At 43.2% G+C, this 14,721-nt stretch overlaps 1 protein-coding gene across 1 annotated transcript; it reads left to right on the forward strand.

Moving 5' to 3' along the window:
• Positions 1–5,554: 5,554 nt before the first annotated feature.
• On the forward strand, positions 5,555–14,246 carry bace2 (beta-secretase 2). Its single transcript, XM_030777972.1, has 9 exons — positions 5,555–5,851; positions 9,272–9,360; positions 9,819–10,035; positions 10,545–10,676; positions 11,710–11,844; positions 12,415–12,516; positions 12,717–12,866; positions 13,508–13,676; positions 13,984–14,246. The coding sequence occupies exons 1-9, from the start codon at positions 5,555–5,557 to the stop codon at positions 14,223–14,225; spliced, it is 1,533 nt and encodes a 510-aa protein (XP_030633832.1). The 3' UTR covers positions 14,226–14,246.
• The last annotated feature ends 475 nt before the right edge of the window (positions 14,247–14,721 follow it).

The following is a 14,721-nucleotide window of genomic DNA, read 5'->3' on the forward strand; positions in this document are numbered from 1 at the left end:
GGAAGGAAAGAGTGGGAGAGAGAGGAGGAGTTGGTTGCATTGGTAGCCTGTACATGTTGTATTCTTTTTTCTTTTTTTTTTTTGCACATTTTTTTTTTCTCGACAGTAATCACTGTCATTACACGCAAGGTGAAAGTATGGTTCCATCATTTCATCCAGCAACCTGGATGACTCAGATATCTTTTTTTTGTCCTAATTCATTGAAGGGTTTGTGAATTACAACAAATATTTTGCTATAGCTTTCTGTCAGAAACTGTGACTTGGCTATAGGTCTGAGAGTAGCAATCTGAGTGTTGCTGAAAGCGCAGTGGCTTTTTCCTGCTTGTTAACAAATGTGAAAGCGGTCGTAATAATGGTCTTGAATTTGACTTCTCAGCTTCACAACTCAATCCGATACGGGGGGGTCGCAGTGTTGCCTAGTAACCGTGGCACACAACTGACCTTATCTCGTGTGGTCATAAAAATGTATGAAGTCCCCCATTTTCTCCCAGCTATTCCTCTCTCTCTGTCTCTCTTTCTCTCTCTGCCTCTCTCTCTCTCTGCCTCTCTCTCTCTCTCTCTCTCTCTCATTCTCTCCCCCTCTCTCTCTCTCTCATCTCTCATTCTTTCTCTCCATGCACAATCACTTGCAAGCAGCCAAGGGCAAAGCACACTATGCATTCTCTTATCCCTGCAACTGCAGCTCGGGTGTGTGTGTCTGTGTGTGTGTGTGTTTGTGTGTGTTTGTGTGTGTATGTCTGTCTGTGCCTGTGTGTGTGTGTGTGTGTGTGTGTGTGTGTGTGTGTGTGTGTGTGTGTGGTGTGGTGTGTGTGTGTGTGTGTGTGTGTGTGTGTGTGTGTCTGCGTATGTGTGTGTGTGTGTGCGACTGTGTGTGTGTGTGTGTGTGTGCGTGTGTGTGTGTGTGTGTGCGTATGTGGTGTGTGTGACTGTGTGTGTGTGTCTGCATATGTATGTTTGTTTGCCCGGAAGCTCCCTAGTTTCATTACAGCGTGGTTATCTGAGCCAGAACATGGCTTCACAACACTCACTGGTGGGTGGGAGACAGTAGTGAAACAGATCACATGTTTCAAATCTGACAGAATGGTTTTGGCACAGAGGACAGAGAGAGAGAGAGAGAGAGAGAGAGAGAGAGAGAGAGAGTGTTGAATCACTATTGTACTGGCCTTGACAGTAATAATTTCAGCACAATCCATTCTGCTTCTGAGGGAAGATGGACAGCCGCTTTCAATAACACCAGGCGCTTTCTTCCCATGATCCAACACCAAGGACAGCCATGAACCTCCACAACTCCACACACACCGCAAGCATGCGCATTGCTGCTTTAGTTCCTGTCTAAGAAAATCACCAGGACACAAAAAAATAAAAAAAATAAAATAAAACATAATAATTGCAATGACAAATTTCTTAAAAAATGCTGAATGACACCAACAACACAAAAATGGCTCATCCCACTTTGCTACAGTGCTATCTGATCTATCTTATACTGTAAGAGGCTGTAGAGCAGGTTAGAGACTGCTATCGAATGAAGTGTTTGTAACTCTCCATGGTGGCTCTTTCTCCCTTTAGGGTGGAGGGTGGGCATGGGGGGGGGGGGGGGGGGTGGCGGTCATTGGTGATGTGGGATGGGGTGGGGTGGGGGGGCAGCCATTCCACCGATGACCTCCTGCTGTCAGGAGAGTAAGCGTGACCCAGCAGGGCCTCGTGTGTGGCACATGCAGGCATCTGGTGGGCACAGGTGGTGGAGGGGGTAGGTGCCACGGAGATGACCAAGGGAGCAATACCCTCTTCAGGAAGAAGAGTTGGCAGGTACATCAAAAGAAAGAGCAGCCAAAAAGAACTACCTAATTCTCATTCTTTTTTTCTTCTTTTTTTTTTTTTTTAATATACTTATTTTTGTAACGAATTTCCTCGCAAACTCTTTAGGCTGTCTTCTAATGTAGGTCAATGAGGAACTATAGAAAACTCCAGCAGTTTTGGAGTCAGTTGATTGCTATATGAACGTGTCCTATTCAAGGAGACTGGCTTTTGCAAAATCCACCAAGAAACAGAAACAAAATTCACTTGGAATTACAGGAGGCTGAATTGAATTCCATGAAATTCAGTGTGTTTTGAGCAGAGTTTGGCTATTTGGGATGTTTGAAGGGAATTTGAGAAACTAGCGGTTCAAATACATCAGAATACATTTTCTGGCAAGCAACTTCTGACGTGGAAACTGATTAGTTTGTGTTGTGTAACTTGTGGTTGCGTCCATATTTACTGAGTTAAAGAAGCGTGTTTTGAAACAGTCTTCAAAATAAGGAATTAAAAATATTTAAGCTCATTGGCCTTTACTTAATGTTATTTTTATGGTTAGGAATTACAGATAAAACCATTCATTGTTGTGGAAGTTTGTGGAATTCCAATTAACCGCATTCTGTTTCCTGTATTTCTAAATCAATTCTAATTCTATATTCTCAAGACCTATTACCACTTCCTTCTTCAATTCAGATTATAAGAACGGAATTAGAATTAACATCACTTCTAAATTCAATTCAAAATCAACTGTCTTCCAACAACAGTGTCCCAGAAGTGTGTGAAATGTCTTTTTCACATGACAGCTTAAGCAGTTATTTTTGAGTGAGCTGTGTTGTTGGAGTGAAATCATCTCTTAGCCCAATTTAGCAGCCATGCCAATATGACACACAGTGGGACAGAGGAGCACCCCTAGAGAGCAGCCATAAACATTCAGATGAGTGCACTGAATTAAAAAATTAAGAGATACAACACAGAGAGCAAGAGAGAGAAAGAGAGAGAGTAAAAGAGAGAGCGAGGGAGAGAGAGAAGAAGAGAGAGAGAGAGAGAGAGAGAGAGAGAGAGAGAATAGGGGTGGGGGGGGGGGGGTGGAAAACAAACAGATCACTTAAGCCTCTTCAAGGCATCTTGACAAGAGAAACTCAAACTCAGCACTCGGTTATGAACAAGCTCAGTCTCTATCTTAAAATCTCATCAGACAAGAACTACAAAACAATGTAGCATTCGTCTACACGCGCGCGCACACACACACACACACACACACACAAAAGGGCCAAGGGTGGAGGACAGAGGCGTGGCATGAGATTTACGGTAGAAACATGTGTCCAGGTCATTACGTTACATCCCCTATAATCCCAGATTGTCCAGCTCCCTCTTCCCTGGCTGTAATTACACAATATCCAATATCGCATGAAGATGCCAACAGATGCGCAGTGTCTAAGACAGGCATTATGTACTTAGAGATGCTCCAGTAATTCTGCTTGAACAAGGCCTCGGTGATTATGGTGCTGTGAGAGACACCGCGGGGCTTGTGGCGTGAAAAACATATACAACAGGTGGTCAATTTTAGAGGAACCCCCAGTAACGCAAGACGAGCTCTGTGCGCAGTTCTCGATGAACTTTACGACAGAAATCTTGTCGAATCAAACGACTGACATTTCTTTAAATCCATCACGTTGTTTTAAAACAAACAAACAAACAAAAAAAGCCTAAATATTATACACGGTAAACTGTTTACAATCAAACGTTGTACTAGGTCTTGCTACAGTATTTCCTTGTAAAACACGCGCGGCCCAATATTTAAATACGTCGAGTGATGTACACGAAAAAAAGACTGAATTGGATTCAGGACTTAAATCGTGCAGCCATGTCAATAAACACGAGAAAATCCATAGAGTGCCAAACAAAATAAGAACTGGCCTAATCGCCATGACAATGCAGAGCATGAAGGTGATTGGGTGGAAGCACGGGAGGGACTCAGGGTGTAGGGATGTGGAGGGGGGTGGTAAGCATTGATGGAGGAGGGGGGGAGAGAGAGAGGTTGGGAAGGGGGGTGTCTTAAGGTGAAAGGATAGCTGTTTTTTACTCTGAGTGGTTCTTCCTCTTGTCTTTCATTACATGTTCCCAATCAGAGCTCTGTAAAGATTAGGAAGCAATGTTCCAGGAAAGCAGATTTGCACAGCAAACTGTGAGGCCGCTCATTCCCCTAATCTGTCTAATTGCACAATAAGGAGGGAAAATGGTGTGTACATGCGCCCTCTTCTGGAAGTAAATAAAACTACATCAAGGAGTGTGACAGACGCATTCTGCTGACAAACTCCCACTATGACAAGCTCTAAGCCTCGATGGAAGCCAGTCTGGGCCATCTTGCAGCCTGTTAGTCTGAATCATTTCATGACAGACAAATATTAGATGATATATGCAATAGGTGCATTACACTTACATCAACAGGAACTATTATGTTTTGTTTTGTTTTGTTTTGTTTTTCAGAGGGTTTAACTTGTCAGAATGGTATACAGTCGAACTGTAAGTCATTTAACAGTGTTACATTAGAGATATGATGTGCTTTCCGGTTAAAGGAATAAGAATAGACCCCCTCCTACACACCAGTGTGCTCATTTCAATAGGCGAATACATTCTCATTGTCATTCTGGGAATCTCTGAGTTGATGCTGCAGAGTAGTTGGTGTTCTTTGTAGCACAAATGTCCCAATGGTCATCACATAGACTCTCTCTCTCTCTCTCAGTCTGTGTGTGTGTGTGTGTCTGTGTGTGTGTTTAGCTGCCTTAAATTAGACTGTGGTGGATATGGTGTGAAGTATTGATCTCCTAGACCATGACAGGCAGACACGCTGTTTTTTATAGAACCGAGGTCATTCCTGCATTACTAAATTTGTCACATGTCAGGGGCAATTAAGAACCTTTAGGGACTTTTAAGTAACCACTGAATGGGTCACATGGGGTCATATTTATAAATGCTTTTTAGCCCCAGGACAAATGCCGACAACACAATACAAGCCACTTAAATTAGAGCTGCAGATAACAGTATATTTCTTTGTAACCACAAATTGTGGTACATGCCTAATAGTCACAGCCAAGAAACAAGCACAGTACACCTCTCTCCTCCTAAAATGTTGTCATGACCACGTTACCAAGGCAAAAGCAAAAAGGGCCAGGAGGAGTTGAAATTGTGAAATTTGTCTGGAAAAGTCATTTTCATTTGTCATTTCATATCTGTCGATCCATTTAGATCTTTAATTTGCAACTTGTATTACAGCGGTTCCTTTAAAACAGCACGCACAGACCGCCACATATTTATGCAGTTTTTATGTTTGTTTGTTTGTTTTTAAACACCGTTATTATAGAGGCCTTATACGCAGTCACTGATAAGCGCCTGTTAACGTGTTTGACTTAGCAACGCCTCTGTCCACATTTCGAGGCGTGGAGCTCCCATCAAGTGCTGGAATGTTTGAGAAGAATTCGTCATATCCGCATGTAATTTTCAGGAAGTTTTACGGTTCCAAAAAGACACTGCAGAACCTGTTGTGTTGCTCAACCAATGATGTAACTTGTGTTGTTTTTCTCATGTAAACCAGCATGCTCTCAGTTTTACTTGTCAAACTGCGGGTGATGATCTTTACATTTGTTCAGTCATGGGATGGCAATGCTGATGACAACCTCGCGAAGCCTACCTTGATCCAAACTTCAAAATTTTTCTGGATGAAGTAAGACTTCTACCAAGTTCCAGGGTTTAAGTTGACAATATGCTACTCTGTCGGGTATCCGTGTTTTTTCTGTGTTTTTGGACGTCAAACTCACACTATAACATCCCTCTTAAGATTTTTACGGGGAAGTTTAATTCTTCTGTGGATCTGGACCTATCGTCATTAAAACTCGGTGAATCATCGTTGAAGCAAAATGAAACGGACTCTGGTAATGGTCTGTCCTTGGCATCAGATCCGTCGGGAACTGTCAACTTTTTGGACATGGTTAATAACCTTAAAGGCGACGCCGGCAGGGGATATTACTTAGAGATGATGATCGGAACTCCGGGACAAACGGTATGCAAGATTTCTTGACAGCCTAAAAATCAACAGCTTGATCTTCACGATGTTTACTTTAAAAATTTATGAAGTTCTTCAGCTGCGCAGGATAGGTGTAACCTTTTCTCCTTACATCCGGAATGGACCTGTTCTATAAAAGTGTGTCTACGTTTGCCCACTAGATCAGTGAGAGGTGAATAATAGACCGTGGCTGTTCTGTGATTCTGTACACATATGAAACTCCCTGTTAGTTACACACTACGATTCAGCATTTTTTTAAGGTTGAGCCATTTCAGATTAATGATTACTGAATTAATTATTTTAGCAGTATTTCCAGGTAGGTGTGCAACGTTGAGAGCTGGGGCCCTTGTACTCTGATCCAGGAACAGATTTAGCGTGACGGCATAAAGGTTTGAAAAAAAAAAAAAAAAGAAACAAGACGAAGAAATCGCATAGTTCAAATGTACTGATCTCAGAACTGCTTGTGTTGGCCTTAGAAAATTAGCATGACTTTGAGAGCAGCATGTGATGTGAGAGGATTTGGTGATAGGCCCTTGAGGCACGGGAGAAAACCAAGGCTTCCTTGATCCACATACTGTGAATGAGTAAGCTCCAGCTCACATGAGTTCACATGACACAGGGCCCCTGGCCACAGGGCCTCTGGGCGGGCAGCTGACTGAGATTAGGGGCAAAGCGATATGCTTGCTGCCCCCCCCCCCCCCCCCAACCACCACCACACAACCACCAACACCACCACCACCAAAGTAAAATTTTATCCGTCTGTCTCTCTGCCTGTTAGTCAGCTTGTTCCTGTATCCATTTCTGTGGAACTTACAGTGATGGATAAATGATTAATTGTCTAGCTGACAACTTTTTTTAACCAGAAAAAACAAAACCTGTTTCAAGTCACATCCTGATCTCCGTGACTGTGACTGTGGTGAAATGAATATTATTTTAGCCGAACGCTAGGTGAGGAGAACAAAAAGCGGGTGTCCGGGGACAGAATCCGGAAAAGCGCCTCCAGATGCTGCAGCACCCTGAGGACATGCTCTCGGTCATCTTCACACTCCGCCTTCCAGTCCGTCACCCTCTAACTTGGAAGGTTTTTTCCCCTGTTTATAATTAAGCTACAAAAAAAAAAAAAAAAAAAAATCGAGCCTGTTTAAAAATATTGAATCGCTTCTGCTGTCAAGACCTCAACAATGCCATTTAGATAGTGAATTTGTTATACAATGTGCATATTTAGCCTGCCTGCGACCTCACTGTGATGTGTGATATGTACAATTTATGCTGCAAGGAAATATCCAGATAAGCTGAGACTGAGCACTGGACTGCAGAGCAGAGTTTCCCCTAAAGTGTTCTCAGGGGTAGATCATTTCCCTTAAAACTGGAATAATGGCCTTTACATTGCTGCCCTCGTGACTGTGTCAGAGGTCTAGTGTCTTTCCAGCGTTCCTCTTTTCCTCTTCGTCCTCCGCCACAAGATCCTCGCTCGTCTCGTCTCGGAAGGTGTCAGGTGATCTGACTGAAATTAGGGGGGGGGGGGGGGGGGGGGGTTGGGTTGGATCGAGAGCCGGGATCTTCAAACATCCTTAGCAAATATGTAATTAAGGGTACTCTTGCTAATTGAGGCCGCTTTTCCGATGAGTCGCTAATTGTCGAATCTGTTGGAGCCATCGAGGCGTCGCCTGGAGTGCCTCACATTTTGCTAATTGGTACAAACAGGTAGCAGATGCGTTCCCAGCGACTGAGTGCCTGCCAATTAGCTAAGCCACCTCGATGAGGGCTGATTAGGTGGCAGCGAGAGTGGAAGAGCTGTTAGAAGGAGGAGAGGCGGGCGGGAAAGGAGGTAGGAGGCTTTTCCGAGACAACAAGGGCAGGACTCGTGGGGAGTCGAGGGAGAAACAGGCACAGAGATACGAGCTCTTACTCCTGTAGAGAGCGCGAGCGTGATGCCAGCATGCTGGTCTGGACCGGCGCGGTTTTGGCGGGAGCAGCAACGAGAGCAGCAGCGTGTAATGGTGGCACGGTCGGGAATTTTCAGATGGCGGACTAAACAGGAACGGGGACCCGTGCCAGAAGGCATAAGGAGGGAGGCGGCGCGTCGAACGAAAAAACACGAGGAAGAGATTTTTCCCTCTCTCTCTGGCTTCTTTTTCAGTTCTTTCTGTTCACCACGGGAACGGTTTCCGTCTGAGCTGATGTAGTGTTGGCCTATAAATAACACAAGTAAAGCCTGCTACCATGGAATGAGGAAAGCACTCCACCAATCTTTTAGATAACAAAAGTTTAGCCCAGGCATTTCACGTCGTTGATTAAGTTTTAACGTCGACACACCCAAGACTTTTTATCCAAGGTTCTTCATCCCAGGTGCTAAAACACCTTTGCCTTTCATATTTATGATTCAGGCCTGCATAAGCACAGCTCATACAAATAATGAATCCAGACTTGCTAATAAACTGACTGGTAGAATCGTGTGTTTTTGTGCAAAGCAGAGTAGGGGGACTGGACTGAGAAAAACTGACACAGTAAACTCATTCTAAACCTCACAGTCAGTCGATGTCTGCTGTGGTTTTCTGGAAGGAGGATAATTATGTACAGTTGCTTGAAAGAGTGGCTTTTGGACGTATCCTCGGTATTTTCCGTGAAAACAATGGTTTCGTAAAGCTCCCATGTCAAGGGCAAACGAAGGGCAAATTAAAACATCGGGACATAGTTTTTGGTCTAGCTGTAATAAAACGATTCTTCACAGAACGATCCTCTGTTAAAGTTCATTAACTTCAAAATGAGAAAGCTGCAGCTTAAACACACAAACACACACTAGATTACTTTGTAATGTAAATTCAAATAAACCATAAAAAAAAAAACCAAAAAAAAAAACAAGGCCCCTGTGTTTTGAGAGCTTAAATAGTTTGAAATGAGGGGGAAAATAAAACTCTTGCATAGCGAGTGGTTTGTAAGTTTATGATCCAGTTAGGCGATGAGGAATGCCTCTTATGGTCTCCCTCGGTCTGTGTTCAGCAATGGCACTGCGCTGCTACCTCATTAGTTCCCCCTCGTTGAGTCAGCTCTTGAGACAACATTATTTCAACTGCCTGCCTGCTTATTCTGCGGCCGGCTAGCACACGACTGGCAAATGCAAGCATATGTGTGTGGGGACGGAAACTTGGGAATGTTTTCACATCGAACGGGAGAACAACAATTCATGCTAACAGAAGGAGTAACTAAGCAGAAGTTTGGTTGTTTGCTTTTTTTTAACCTGTTGTGTGAGTGTGTGTGTGTGTGTGTGTGTGTGTGCACTTATGCTTAATTAAACATGTGACGGACTGACTGTCAACTACAGTGCAGGGTGTGGATACGTTTCTTTGGATGATTAATGAAGGTATTGGAGCCAGTGTACTGTGATGCTGTTGTTTCTTGTCCTTTTTTTTGTTGCAGCTGAATATCTTGGTTGATACGGGGAGCAGCAACTTTGCCGTGGCAGCAGCAGCACACCCTTACATCACGCATTACTTCAACAGAGCCCTGTAAGACACCCCCACCCCCCTCAGCCTCTCTCTCTCTCCCTGTCTCTCTTTCTTTCACTCTCTCTCTCTCTCTCTCTCTCTCTCTCTCTCTCTCCCCCTGTCTCTCTCTCTCTCTCTCTCTCTCTCTCTCTCACACACTCCCTCTCTTCATTTGTTTAAGGACGTCGCGAACGGCCTGAGAAAAATAGTTTCACTTTGAAGTTTTTTTTTTTTGTTGTTGGTTTCTTCGGCGTGAATGTGAAATTGTTTTTTTTCTTTTGTAAAACGATTGCTTATAAGCGCTTAATGATCTGTAAAGGAAACAGTTCTGAACTCCCCAAACATTCATCTGTTGATTTAGGAATGGTTAGGCTACAAGCACTCTGTTAAATTACTGTTTACATTCATCTTGGCCAATTACTGAACGAGATGCGTCAAATCACAACTGGTTTCTCTCTCTCTCTGTCTCTCTTTCTCAGCTCTAGTACATATCGGTCTGCAGGGCGGGCAGTGGAGGTAAAGTACACACAAGGCAGCTGGGAGGGTGAACTGGGAACAGACCTTATCTCCATACCCAAAGGCCCCAATGGTACTATCAGCATTAACATCGCTGCCATCCTGTTCTCCAGTGACTTCTTCCTCCCTGGTGTTAATTGGCAGGGGATTTTGGGCCTGGCCTACCCTCTGCTGGCACGGGTAAGAGGCCTTTGTTCTCCCTGTTGTCTTTTAGGAACAGTGTAAACAGTTCCCATGGCAATTCGGCATGTTTGTTGGTTCAGTATGGATCAAAGACACGATGTTGGTGTCATTAACGAGGGTAGACTCACCCATCACAACTTTGATGTTCAGAGGGTTTCGAGATGACTTTGGATTGGTGCAGACCAATCTGTAGAACTATGAATTTTTTAAGATGTTCTTTACATTTGTGGCTATATACTATTATGAATTTTAATGTCTGTAATACATTGTGCTACTATGAATAACTGTCTAATGTTTTACTGTTTTGTCGAAACCATCAGGCAAGCTCAAGCTTAATGTGCTTGAAAACAAACTTTGAATCAGAACATTTTAAAATAAAACTGTTAAAATTGTTGATAAAAAAAAAAAACAAAGAGGTGAAATTCTTCCTTCAGATTCTGCTGTTGCCGTCTCTTGTTTGATGTTGCCTCTGAACGTAAAATGTTTGTTATATCCACTCCTCTCAGCCCGATTCATCCGTGGAGCCTTTTTTTAACTCCATGGTGAGACAGACGGGTATTCCAAACATCTTCTCCCTCCAGATGTGTGGAGCAGGGCTGTCTGCCAGCAACACAGCCGACCCTGCAGGGGGCAGTCTAGTGAGTTAAAGCAAGCATGAACAGTAACAGACGGTGTGCGTGTGCGTGTGTGTTTGTGTTTGTGTTTGTGTGTTTGTCTGTGTGTGTATGTGTGTGTGTGGTGTGTTGGATGAGGTAATGTCCAGTTTCAAACTCATTCTGTGTGTTTATTGAAATTCCAGAACCCAACACTCATTATTTAATCTTTTAGCCGTTCACCGGATCCTTAAATAACCTCACTGAGGTTTTGTACAATGAAAATGAAACTGAGAACTATCGGAGGTCCCTGAGATAAACTGGCTTGGAAACCTCTCCCCGTAGATTAACGCCAAAGATAAGACTAAGAGACTCGAAACATCTCGGTCGCATCAGATGAGCTAAATCTGTCCCCGCCAAATTAGATTTAGCATCGTCGCACTACTAACGAAACATGATCTCTAGGCCGTGCTCCATGTCCCTCATTGCATTTCTTCTATGGGGAACTGTATTTGGTTAGCAGGAGGCTCGATTCGGCTAAGCTAGCTCTCAGTTTGAGTTTGTGGTTTGTGTGATTAGCGGGTGAAACCATAATGACCTGTTTTTGATGAACAGATGGGAGGGACAGGAGGACGTTAGCTTATCCTGGGGTCAGTAGGAACTGGTGTCCAAAATCTGCCAGTTGCCTGTAGACCATAGCTAGTTATGCTGGTCGAATTCACTGTGCTTGGAACGTAAGCCAGTGCAGAGACACACTGGACATGGGGTGTTTCTTAGATGGGAACATACATGTTTTGTTTTGTTTTTTTTTACCAATTTATTTTTTCCCCCCAAAACTGGAACTCCAGATCTTTCAGCTCAAAGAATTTGAAAATATTAAAAACGATGTCTTCGAGCTTAAGCAGAGGGAACACATTCTAATGAGTTATATAAGAAGTAATGTGTTTTATTGAGTGGTTTAGAAGCACCATTTATCTGTTCATGGGGGAAAAAATACATGAGGTGTTCTTGTTTTTTTTTATTTTATTTGCTGGATCTGTACACACTGATTGGCTGATTGAAATGTGTTGTGTTTCAGATCATGGGAGGTATTGAACCCACCCTCTACCGTGGTTCCATGTGGTACACCCCTATTCTGGAGGAATGGTACTACCAAGTCGAGGTTCTGAAGCTCGAGGTTGGGGACCAGAACTTAAACCTGGACTGCAGAGAGGTACAGAACTCTCTCTCCCCCTCTCTCTCTGTTTCTCTCTCTCTGTTTTTTCCCTCTCTCTCTCTCTCTCTCTCTCTCTCTCTCATGAGCCTTGTTTTGACTGGCTCAGAGGCCTCGGTGGATTTGATGGCAGTTCACGGCCCTCATTTTTCCTCTGTCAATTTCCTCTGTATCCCATAAAGAAAATGAGTGTATAGTGTATATTAAATACAGTATAGTTGTATTTGCCCATGAGTTTATATTCAAAGAAGTTCAACCAAACTAAAATTGAAAACAAAATTAAAATAAATAAAAAAATAAAAAAATAACAGTGCATGACCTGAGAAGGCCAAAAACCCTCCCTTGGATAAGCCAAGATTTTTTTTTTCCTTAAAAGGAGACTTTGGAGACTGGGAGACTATGTATCATTCAGTGGCATGTTACAAAGACAGTAGAATGTGGTAATCCTGTTGATGAAGGCCCGATAGGAACACACTGTAGACTGCCAGTACAATCTTTTGTTTATTCAAGGCCTTGACTGTTTCTTCTTTTTTTTCTTTTTTCTTTTTTCTTTTCCCTTCCGTCTCTCAGTATAATTCAGATAAAGCCATTGTGGACAGTGGGACAACTCTTCTGCGACTACCAGTCAACGTATTCAACGCTGTCGTGGAAGCCATTACACAAACATCACTGGTATGATAGAGTCAGAGTCCTGATTGGACAAAAATGTGGTGCATGTGTTTAGTTTATTGTTAAACAATGGTGAACGTTAGAGAATTCTCTTTTTAATGCAACAGACAACAGCACCAGTATAACAGAATGACATGTAAAAAATCATGCTTTTTTTGGGGGGTGAAATTTGAGGTATTTTGTCCCTGTTCATTGTATGCTAGATCCAGGATTTCTCCTCTGGGTTTTGGACTGGGAGTAAACTGGCATGCTGGCTGAAAGGAGAAACTCCTTTGAAGTTTTTCCCTAAAATCTCCATCTACCTCCGGGCAACTAACGCTAGTCAGTCTTTCCGCATCACCATCCTCCCTCAGGTGAGTGACAAGGCCAAAGTAAGGTCACACCCTATAGGCTGGAGGTTTGGTTGTTTAGTCACAAAACAGATATTGTTTTAAATGGACTTGGCTGGTGAAATGGCATGATGTTACCTGTTTGTTTGTAACACTAAACCTACTTTATGGCTGAACCAGTTGGTGTGGGTGTATATTTCTTTCTTTGTACAATGTCAGTGCCACTTTGAGACTACAGTGTTTCTTTTTTTTTTCTCTCTTCTTTTTTTTCTGTCCCTCTCTATTGTTCATGAATCAGCTTCTGGAACGGTCTCAAATTTAAAGCTTAAAGTGGTTTTGATGAATTTTTAAGTTATTATTAATTATTAGTGATTCTTATTAACAGTCATTATTAAAATGTAATAACGAATAAGACCTATAAAGTATGTACTGAAAAATTAAATCTCTAATTCCGTATACTGAAAGCTGTTCTAAGGGAAATATATTTAAATAAGGATTAAATGAAGCATGGACCATAAAACGTTGAGTTGAGTAACTTCAGGTTGACTGAAGTTGCAGCGTGACCATTTCACTAAATCACAGCACAGTCCTTTTCCAATGTATTTTTCTCTTTCTAGAACAAACGCCGTATTTATGTCGATGTCTTTCACATCATTTCTCTGTAGCTCTACATTCAACCAATCACAGACATCGACGGCACGTTAAACTGCTACCGCTTTGGCATCTCGCCATCAGCCAACGGCCTGGTGATCGGAGCCACGGTCATGGAGGGCTTCTACGTTGTCTTTGACCGTGCGCAGAAGAGGGTCGGATTTGCCGTCAGCACGTGCGCCGGTGAGCTAAACAAAAAATTCCAGTTGTAACGTGTATAGCGATTAGCCACAGCGCTAAAGAGCTAGCATACGTTTAGCCTGATTGTGTTACTTGAAGAGCGGCCACACTGGAGAGATCCAGAGGGCTCAGTCAATGATTTTTTCTTTTTTCTTTTTCTTTTTTAAGTCCTTGACCGAATTCAGTGGCATTCTGTGTATGCCCTTACTGTGGCTAAATAGATAACCTCTTGATTCATTCGCTCCAGCTCTCTCTCTCTCTCTCCTTCTCCCATTAGCCTGTAATGACTACATTCATTCTCCTCTCGCAGAGACCGGCGGGGTGCCAGTGGCGGAAATTTCCGGGCCGTTCTCGGCGGTCGACGTGACTTCGGAGTGCGTGGGGGGGTTCGCCATTAGGGAGCCCCTCCTGTGGATCATCGCCTACGCCTTGATGGGCGTTTGCGCCCTGGTGCTGGTCATCCTACTCGTCCTGCTGTTTTTGCCCTGCCGTCGCCGTAGAGATGGCGAGATCACTGACCAGTCTTCGCTGGTACGCCATCGCATCAAGTGACGTCAGCTGACCGCGGAGCTGGCCACCCAGTCGCACCAGGACTAAACGAACATAGAGACTGGGTGACGAAGGAGCTGCCGACCATGATACGTCAGATTTTTTTTTTTTCCTGTATGTTACATATCTTTAGTTTATCAATAGAGCATTGATTACATCCATGTATTGAGAGGCTAGATAAGAAACTAAGTCCTGCCCCCAATTATAATTGTAGTCATTCTATGAGCCACCTCTCTCAACCAATCAGAGGTCTCTAAGGCTTGACGTGAGGCAGGTGTATGAATAGTTCTTCTGGAAGAGGGTTGGCTAGTCCTCGATGAATCCAGCCGTCACTCTCACAGGTGAGTTTTCTTTTTTTTTTTTTTTTTTTTTGGATCACTTGTACTGATCTTTTGAAACAAACACTATTGATTGAAGGAAGACTATCCAGAATAAGGACTACTCGTTTATCTAAAAACTCTTTTTTCTTTTTTTTCCTTTTTATCGGGGCACTTTACAA

This window comes from Chanos chanos, chromosome 6 (assembly GCF_902362185.1).
Source record: "Chanos chanos chromosome 6, fChaCha1.1, whole genome shotgun sequence".
NCBI lineage: Eukaryota > Metazoa > Chordata > Actinopteri > Gonorynchiformes > Chanidae > Chanos > Chanos chanos.